The sequence below is a fragment of the Crocodylus porosus genome, unplaced genomic scaffold (genome assembly GCF_001723895.1).
Source record: "Crocodylus porosus isolate Cpor-Errol unplaced genomic scaffold, CroPor_comp1, whole genome shotgun sequence".
Taxonomy (NCBI): domain Eukaryota; kingdom Metazoa; phylum Chordata; order Crocodylia; family Crocodylidae; genus Crocodylus; species Crocodylus porosus.
In genome coordinates, this window is record NW_017728886.1 from 247,589,188 (window position 1) to 247,599,565 (window position 10,378).

At 42.0% G+C, this 10,378-nt stretch overlaps 1 protein-coding gene across 1 annotated transcript in view; it reads right to left on the reverse strand.

Moving 5' to 3' along the window:
- Positions 1-1,047: 1,047 nt before the first annotated feature.
- The window catches only part of EIF3H (eukaryotic translation initiation factor 3 subunit H), a 110,871-nt gene continuing 101,540 nt past the window's right edge, over positions 1,048-10,378 (reverse strand). Inside the window, exons 7-8 of the mRNA XM_019552126.1 lie at positions 3,578-3,710; positions 1,048-1,319 (exon numbers count right to left, since the gene is read on the reverse strand). Of these exons, the coding sequence (XP_019407671.1) occupies positions 1,222-1,319; positions 3,578-3,710 (231 nt within the window). The 3' untranslated portion in view covers positions 1,048-1,221. The remainder of the gene's footprint in view (positions 1,320-3,577; positions 3,711-10,378) is intronic.

Genomic DNA, 10,378 nt, shown 5'->3' on the forward strand with positions numbered 1-10,378 from the left:
AATCCCACAATTCTCTCACTTAACTGAGTCCTGGGTTACAACTGAGACCTGTATCAGCCATTTTTACCAAAAAGGTTTAAGTTATGGTACTTGGGTTACTTCACTACAGAAGCCTGTCATCAGGCACATCCAGTGATAAGACAGTCTACTTAATCAAAATATTGTCTTGTAGCAGGATTGAAGTTTTCAGAGAAAAATGATTAAACCTAGTCTACATGTCTCTTTAAGGATTTTTTCTCTTCCTACAGTAGACTAAAAAGGTAACCTCTTCAGATAGATCGCTCCCTACACCCTGAAAAAGCTCAGAAGCATTGTTCTCAAGCTGTATTCTTCTCCTCTTAAGAAAAACCCTTTTTGAATCACTACTGTCCATTACATTCCCATGCTTCAGCACTACTAGGCAAATCTAACTGTGTAGGTTGGCTGGAAGGAGGTAAATGTCTTCAAATGACCATTTAAAGATTGTCCCTTCATACCTTCACATGTTTGCTATGGGGTAATTCACCCAAATCATTCTTTTCTTTCCTACTTTGCCATACAACCCCTTAAGCTAAATCATTATAGTCATGCAGTAAATGTCCCAACAACAAGGTCAACACACAGCATTCATCCACTCATATAGAGGACATGGCATGTTTCTATGCAACTATTTGAATCAATCAGTGTGCTGTATTTAAACCTCAGTTATGTGAAGCATTACAAAAAATGTCTATGTTAAGAGTCATGAAGCTTCTGAAATGTCTATGGTAAGAGTTATCCAAGCTAAATATCCCTTGCACCAAGAAATCCAAATAAATTAAATAATAAAGAAATTATACTTGTAAACTTGAGCAACTGAGTCAGGTTGTCTAAAGATGCCCTCTGCAAAGTTAAGTCAGCCATGTTGCGCACATGTAGAAAATGTTATTATTGGTTTCTAGGTTAAATGCAAGCTAAACAATATTATTGCTTGTTTTAACTAAACACAGGAAGACATGCAACATGAATAAATTGATGGTGCGAGGGCTAGAAAGCTTCAGTCTAAAAAATATAGACACACAAAAAGTGTGTTCAAATTTACTTTTATTTTTCTTTAGAAGAGGGAGACAATTCTACACACGCCTTCATGAGACATTTTTTCCAGTGTGCCAACAATGCTTGAAAAGTTTCTTCAGCCATATAAAAAGTGTGAACCAGAACTCCTTCTGTTGGATATTGTACCAAATAATAGATTTTTCCTCTTTAGCTGTTGTACTCTTGGAGAGCTTGGGCCATGAAGAGTTTGCCCAAGTTCTGCGCAGTGAACTCCTTGATATTCTGGGCATAAGTATTAATTTGACCTGTCAACAGGAAAGTAAAAAAAAAACCCATCATCAATTATGTGATCTGATCTGAAGAATGTCCTTTAACATGATTTAAGAATTCCCAAGCACTTACCATTATAAGCATACCACAACATACCACAAAGTAGAAACTTAAACAGCTTGAGACTGGAAAGAATTTTTCAATACACAAATAGACTTGGAAAGAATAGTAGATCAAATCAGCACAGCAGATAAGTTGGTACGCATTTCAAAATTAAATACTTTATAATTTTAATTCAGCTGTAATATATGCAACTTCCAAATAAGTTGGCCAAGCAACATAAAAAGTATACACAATTTTTGGTGTAGTGTTGGAGGTTCAATCACATCAATTACTTGTTCAAAATTAGCAGCCCTAAAAATACTGCAAGGCTCAATTTCAAGTGAATTCTTGTGTATTTACTGCTCTCATTAAAAATATTTATAATAAATACACTCTTGACTTGAAAATTATGTTGCTTTCCCATTTGCCATTTTTTCCCCCAAGTATTTCACGTTATTAGAAATTTCAAAAAACCACTGGGGTATGATGCCTTGTCAGTGCTATACAAATGAAACATCTCCATCAAACCATTTTTATACAAGTGCTGCTACAAATTATTTTTTGGGAATGTGAAACGATAAAGTCAGCTTAATCAAAATTAAGACTGTTTAGTAGACCAATAAACTTCAATTTAATGCTCTACTTAAAAAGTTTTTAAATGCTTCAGAGACAAAGCAGCTAAGTTTTATTCTTTATCCACAAACTTTAAGCCCTCTGAATTAAAGAAATGGATGTCTTCAGTTCTTCCCCTGACTATAACTAAAAGAACAAATGAGGTAAGTATTTTGGCTGAAGGCTGTTTTTTCTTTGATTATAAAGGTTTTCACTTTCCTTTCTTGTAGAAGACAGCACAACCATAATCTACCATCATAAAAAGTACATACGCTCCCTTCCTCTATTGTGCTTCATAAAAGTATTACGGTGCATTTTTAAACAGTTTTGTGCTCCTAGGATTTATTATAAAACACAAGCTGTACTAAGACAGCACTCTCAATTTTAAGTGACTCCAGAAAAGAGAGAGACTTGTTTTAAAACTATAAGGAAAAAATGTACTTGTTGAAACTTATTTATTGTATTGTATTGAAACTTAATTATTTTAAGTGACAAATCTTTTTTTTTTTTTATAGTTTTGTAATCAATTAGTCACCAATTCCTTTCCTTGAATCAGAATATGAACTTTGCAATTACCCCTGTTCATGTTATAAATAGCTCTCAAAATATTTTCTAATGGTGAAATAATTTGCTGTATATTCCCATAACCTTCAGCATCTTCCAAAGGCTGATCCAGGTATTAACCGCTTCCACTGAAAGAAACTCATATAAAATAATCCTAAAATTAAATATTTATTTACTCATCATGCCCCGCCCTGCTCAATATTCTGTGGGGAAACTAAGATCCTAAACCTCTCCTCTGCATCTGCCCCTACACTGCCTCTCTAGTGTCCACTCTGTGCACATTCCCAAGCCCAGGAAATAGCAGAAGAGCTGAATTCAAGGTCACAAGAGGAGGCCATGAAAAGGTGAATGTGTTGGAGAAAACTATGCTCTGAGGTGCTGCTCCTCATCCACAGCTCTATCTGGTCACATTAAATGGAACTATTCTTCCAATTAATCTGAAGATGACCCCAAAGTACACAGTTCCCCAAAATGTGCATCATATTCAAAGTTTTTGCTTTCCACTAGCTTTGTCACCATTTTGGTTCAGTGGTTGGCCATTACGTAAACTACCTTCTTGTTTCTTTTTTTTTTAATTGGCATCTGTAATACTTCTTAGGCATTTCCCTAATATGGCAACATCAATCCCCCTGGATCATGGTGTATGCATGAAGGCCACCCAGACCTTCGATGCATATGCCTTGGCAGGAATTTTTGGAGGCGTGGAGGCTGCCCAGACCTTCCATCCACCCTTTAGGCCATTAAGACAGAATCCAAAGACCAGACTGAGTCCAGATGTTTGATACCTGCATGGCTGTAGTTGTATAAGTGTCTGGGAATCAAACTCAGGTCTCCTGTGCAGTATGCAAAAATTCTACCACTGAACCACAGGGGACTGAGCACTGAGGCATCCTGTACCAATATGAAGTACACATAGAACAGACATTATTAAAAGGCAACAGCTCTATTTTTCTCCTAGCTAGATAGTATGTGAAGGAATGGCTTAAGAAATAATGATTCTGGAAATCTCTTTCACCTGCAATAAGCAATGAATCCATCCTGGCAGGAGGTTGCAGTGGCTTGAATATTTTGTTGATATCCTCCTCAGGAAGAGGTGGCTCTCCTCGACTCTGTCGCTGTAAATTCTCTTGCTGACGTCTCTGTTGGTACTGAAAACAAAGCAAAAAAAGGATAGATTTAAAAAAAGAACAACTAGACACTACTGTAGCTAAGAGAGAAGCTTCTAAATGCAGCCTGAAAATAAATTAATAAAAACTTATAATTACTAATACACGGATTTTATTTTACCAAACCAGGCTGCTGACAGACATGAAAAAACAAAACAGAACAAGACAAATAAACCAACAAGAATACCACACACTTTACCAGAAGCAGCAGCACAGTAGTTGATCCAGCTCTACAGCATCTGTGTAAATTAGGCGCTTTAGCAGGGCTTTTTGGTGTTTTATCTAAAGCCTATTCAATCAGCTATTGGATAAAAGCACCAAAAAATCCCAACTAAAGCACTTGATCTATACAGATGGTGGCCAAACCGGGTCCAACTAATGCAATACCTCTTCTGGCCATGTGTTGGCCTTGGCACAGGGGCATGCAGAATTTAAAGTAAAGCACCACTTTTCTTTTTTGGGTTGCTGGGGGTTTTTTGGGGGTTTTTTTTACGCCCGCAAGCAGCTCCAGTGTCTAAAAAATCTGAATCGGTAGTTCCCAACTTCACAATTACAACTCCACATATTATCATATTATTTTATATAATATCCACAAGTTCACAATGACATGATGTGGAGATTTATTGTACTTCATCTTTTCCATGGTAACGAGAGCTAAACAGGGCAGCTTATTTAGCTTTTTGTAAATGTCTTATTTTATTTCTGTATAACTGCCGCGCAGCACTCTCACATTTATGTGACCTTGTAGTTTTGGCTTCTAATCAAAATGAAAGCTTTATATTTTCCCACGCTTGTATTAAGCTCACATGCATATTTTCTAAGTTTCATTTCTTATCTGTAAGCATCATTCCTGCAGAAACGAAACTTATGTAGAAAATCTACCTAGTAACTATTATGTAAAAGAAAACTATCCTATCCCTGTATACTTAGCTTATATCATAGTTAGTGTCACAGAGGCAGTCCAACCAACATCTATAAAGAGGCATAGAGGCAAGAAGTAGCAGAGACGACGACTGAACGACCCTTCAGGCTTGATCACCCTGTAGCCAGTCCTCAGCCTCCCCGGCTGGGCGTATCCCAGCGAAAACCAAGGCCTCAAAAATCCGACAATCGACAGCAATTCACCACGTTACAGTTTTGTTATCTATCATCCTGTTCATGAGCTGTTGACCAGCCCTAGGACTAGCTAGTGAGTAGCCGCACCTATCCCGCAAGGGCTCGCTAGTAAACCCTGTGGGCCAACAGACCCCCTTTGTATCCGGCATACTGTAACTAAAGAAACATCGGAAACTCCACCTCTTAACTGCCTCTCTTCGTAGTTTAGACAGCATATCTACGCTTTCTATACTTATATTTACTGCAGCTTCATTCCAGCTGGTCTCCCCTCTTATTCGTAAGAGGGTACGGCCAGGTGAGTGAATAAAACAAATTTTTACTTTACCTTATATTTACTCCGTAATAACTTCTACCACTAACAACCTCTCTCAATGAGCTGTTGACCAGTTCTGGGACTTAAGGAGTTGGCAGACGCACCTAGCCCATCAGGTTAGAACGCAAGGGCTTACTCCGGAACCCCGTGAACCAACAGACATCCTACAAACTTATTATAGAAAACTAACAACTTACTCTAAGTCGTCTACTTGCGCCTACTCAGCGAACCTCGAAGGCGGTCATAAAGCTACCTCCAATCCCGCCCCACAAGCCGCGCGCTCGCCCGCTCCGTAGAGCCCGTGGCTCCCCAAGTGGTGCCAGAATCGCTAGCCCAGCATTCCGCAACACTTTTCATTTAGCTTATGCCTAAATTAAACAGCAAGCTTTCATTTAGCTTTCACCTGCCACAGAGCAGGAGCAAACGTACTGAATAACTATGGAAAAACAGTTAAGGTGTGGTAAGTCCCTATCTCCTATTAATTGTGGGCATAAAAATGGTTTGTGTACCCACTTTTTCCCTTGGTAAGTGAAAACTAACTGGGGCAATGTAGCCCTGTTTCAATCAGTGGTAAGCTGTTCTGGTTTAGCACTCACTGCAGGGGGAACTGAAGGCATAGGCACAGTTACTGCAAAATAACTAGGCTCAGTAAAACCTGACCACTTCAACCTAGGGCTCACAGAAAAAACTGGGAGTTTGGGGGGAAAAAAATCAGGTGCTCTATAAGACTTGCAACAAGCAATCTTTCACAGCACCTGTCTGTACTTGGCTGAGTACCGACAGGCCTCAGGCTGAATCAATTCAATCTAGGCAGCTTCCTTGAAGCTGTGTAGGTTGAACCAATAAGCAACTGAACTGACATTCAGTTTAATTGGGAAAGGCAGGGGAGCTTGCACTGACTCAGGACGGTAGGTGGGGGGCTTTGGGAGCACACCTCTCAGCCTGCTGGTCACTGCCAGCCCAGCCAAGTATCCCAGCCTCCTGCTGTGTCCCCACAGGGGGTTCAGGAACCCCATGTCCAGGTGCTAGCCCACCTTGGGGGAGCCTCCCACTCAGGTTTTCCCCAGCCCAGGCAGCTGATGGCACCTTTCCCCCCACTTCCTAGCTGCTGACTGCTTCAGCTGCTGCCACAGGAGGGAGGGAGGGAGGGAGAAGTTGTCCTCCTGGCTGAGTGCCTGGCCCTGCAGCCCAGCATGGGGGTACTGGGGAGCCCCTGTGTTGGGGGGGGGGTTCCCCAGCCCCAGGGAGCTCAGGGGAATTCTCCCCAGCCCCAACGTCTCGCCTTAGCTGCTGCAAGCGTCAGGGGTAGCCTGGGAGCCGAGGGAAATGCCTTTGCTCCCCTACGTTAGTTCTGCCTCAGACTCAGAGTAGCCAAGGCAAAACTGGCTATGGAGGAGGAGAATTTCCTACCGCTCCCTGAAGCTGCCCAAGTCTCACAGGGGCTAAGGCAAGGTTCAGGAGGGGGGAAATTTCTGCCCTGGGCTGGGGTGGGGGGTAGCCCCCCAAAGCAGGGGCTTTCTGCTGCCCCCAGGCTGGGCTGCAGGGGCAGGCACCTGGTGGGGAGAACTCCTTTTCCCTCCCTTCTGTGGCAGCCACTGAAGCAGTGAGTAGATGGGGAAAGGGAGGGAGGAGAGAGGGCTGCCAGGGTCTGAGAAGTCCTCCCCACAAGGGCTTTCCCTCCCCCCACGTGCTGTGTAGACCCTGGCTAGGGGGCTGTTCCCCTACCCCCCCTCCTCCATCCCTATGGGCTGACAGACACAGGTAGGAAGTGGGTTAAGTTGAGGCGGCATAGCCCAGGGCTGCAAAGCATCCTGGGATGCTGGGAGACAGAGTTAACTTGAACCAGGAAGGGATCTGGGAAAGATGTGCCATAAACTGGTTTGACCTAAATCAGTTAAATCTGATACTATAACCAACCAGGCTTAGCTTAAACCGATTTCAGTCATTTTGAAAGCAGTTTATGAGCACTGAACTTCTGTTCTGTTACTGGTTTAAACCAGTTTCTGATCATTTAAACCAATTTATGTGCAACTTCTGTCCCTAGCCCTTGAGTTCACAGAAGCTTGTGCTCTATACCTACAGGCTGGGGAACTCCCTTCTTGTCAGTACAGAGGCAGAAAAGGATCTTGGAGTCATCACTGATGCCAAGATGAACATGGGCCGGCAGTGTGGGGATGCAGTCAGGAAGGCCAACGATACCTTGTCATGCATCCACAGATGCATCTCGAGCAGGTCCAAGGAGGTGATCCTCCCCCTCTACTGGAAAGGCCACAGTTGGAGTACTGCGTCCAGTTCTGGGCGCTGCACTTCAAGAGGGATGTGGACAACATGGAGAGGGTCCAGAGGCGGGCCACTTGCATGATCAGGGGGCAGCAGGGCAGGCCCTACGAGGAGAGGCTACGGGACCTGCAGTTCTGCCAACGTCCCTTCCAACCCTACTAACTATGAAACTATATCTATCCTACTTAGCCTATAAGGTGCATCTCTACCCTGCCTTCTGCCTGGCTTCAGACTAACACAGCTAACTACTTCTCACTTGCAACAAGAGTTATAAAATGCTAGTTTGGGGGCCACTGGTCCAAACCCAGATCAGCTCTATTACCTACTTAGCCATGCTCAGCTATCAAACAGGTGTGTGTGCGTGCGTGTGCACGTGGGTGCGTTAACACAAAACAAAAAAGGCAAGGTGGGGGAGTTGTCTTTGCCTTGGAGTAGGGACTTTTACAAGAGGAAGGATATACTGCAATGTTATGCGGTATGAAGGAGTTTCTTTACTTTTCTTTTTGTTAACAGCTCATTTTTGCTGCAGCTTAGTCAGCAATATGTTTGATAGAAAGAACAGCATGGTTCATGACTCAACTTTCCCTGTCAAAAGCATGGCTAGAATTAATGTGTACAAGAGGCTTGCCTCAAGCAGTTTACAGCAAGTCAAAATTTCTAAATTTTTATCCAAGTATCAGGTGAACACAGTATTGCAACAACAGGATAGGGGTAAAAACCCCCCCCCAAAACAAAGCCCTCTTTTAAATGTTCTTTAATACAGAGAAGTGACTGGAAGAAGTTATCATAGATCAGTATGTCCCAAAATAAGATGCTTGTGGGCTACCACTTGGATACCATCACTATATGGGCAACTAGAAGGATGAATTAAAATACAAGGTACCTTTTTGGGATTAATTTATTTTAAAAAAACCATTTAAAGCATGTTCTCAGTACTGCCCCATCAATGTTGTTTTTCTAATGTTTAAATATTATAACCCCAGGCCATTTTTTCATTTTCTACCTGAACATTTGTTTTTACAAAAACGATGCTTAAATTAACCCATAACGAACAGTTATATTTTAAAATGATACACAGTTGTTCTAAAAAATTACTACATTTTGTACTGTACCTCACATGGAAAAAGTGTGAAGATTAGATGTGTGTGGAATGTAAAGATATAAACCTGAGGCTCTAGCTTGCCGATGTAAACTCTTTATAGAAAAAATACTTTTAAATCTGAAGGCCAAGAGTCACACAGGGTATTTTAAATCACTTCAGAGTATTGGTGCACAAGCGTATGAAAACATTTCATACTTGATAGCATACTGAAATGCAGTCAACAATCTTTCAGCAGCAGTGACAAGTGCAGCCTTCAGGCAGCATTAAAAAAAAAGTTAAACATCCATATCAGTTTGTGAACATTTAGGTGATTTTCTTTTTTCTTTGCATTACACCATCCACTTTGCAGCAGTTAGTCTATTGTTTCAATAAAAACTGCTTGCACTTGATCGCAATTGCTCCATTTTTAAATGAAGTTAAGAGTGCTAACTATGCTGCAATGAGCCACTAACAAAGTAATTATAGTTAGTAAAGAAATGAGGTGTGACACCCTGGAACTTACTTCACTCTGCTTTTCCAAATAAATGCAGAGAATCTCTGTGTTATTCATATAACCTTGACAGTGCAAAGTGAATGCAGTGTGCACTCTCTCTTTTGGGCAGGTAGATATACGTAGCAAAAAAGTTTGCAATAACACATTTGATTTATAAAGAAATTCATATATTAATAATTAACTTTCAGAAAGTTACTGAAATTTATAAAGCCAGAGGAACTACTGTGATCATTTAATGCAGAATTTTTATCTCATCTGAACTACTTTAACATTAAAACTATGGAATTTGATCATGATAGAAGTAGCCAACACAGCTCTTGCTAAAATTTTAAAATGACCCTCAATTACCCACAATATTAAAACAAACAATCTACCTAACTTGTAGCCTGAATATATCTAGTTTTTTCTTCTAGCATTGGACCTTATGTTAACTTTGACAATTAGACTGATAGGTAGTAACAGACTATGATCTGTCACTTCTCAACCTTCTTCATTAAGCCACATAGGTTGAGTCTTATTGTACTATCATTGCCAATTCTTTAAATCATTCTTATGCATCATTTCTGAATGCTCTTATGAGCAAACTTTCAACTGTTGACACCCAAAATGGACACCGTATTCTTGCAACAGCTGCTCCCATGCCAAATACATTAGTCGTATAACCTTCCCCTTCAACATTCTCCAGTCTAAACATCCCACACATTGCACTAGTAGCTCTAGTGCTGCATTACAAGCAAAGGTTCAGCTGAAATAAGCACAAATCTGGGTTTTCCGTTTCCTGAGAAAAAACGTGGACTTTCCTCCTTAAAGGAGAAAAGTGCAACTTTTCTTCTTTGAAGTGGGAAACCACAGGTTTTGCCTTGCAAGCTCCTAGAGTTCCAACCTGCAAGGAAGTGCTAGGGGCTGCAGGGAGAGCGTGATCAGAGGCAGGGGAAAACACAGTCGTGACTGGCAATACAGCCTCGGCAGCTGGATACAGGTAACTATGGAACCGAGGGGTTGGAGCGAGGGCCACGTGTTGGGGATTGTCCATGGGACTGTGTAGGATGCGTGTACATGTGTGTGAGTATGCGTGTGCACACACATGACAGTGTGGGTGCCTCCTGGTGCTGGAGTAAGGTGTCTGGGGAACAGCGCTGCAGCAGAGGAAAGGGGTCTGAGGCAGGGCTTGGTTCAGCCCAGCTTTATGCTGTTTCCAGCAGGGCCTAGCCAGAGGTGCCTGCCCCTCCAGCAGGGGAAGGGGTCTGGAGGGTCCTTTGGGAGTGGAGGGGAGCTGTATGACTGGGCCAGTGCCCATGCTCTCAGGAGCATGGGTGGGGTGGGAGACAGTGCTCCAGGGGTTTTGC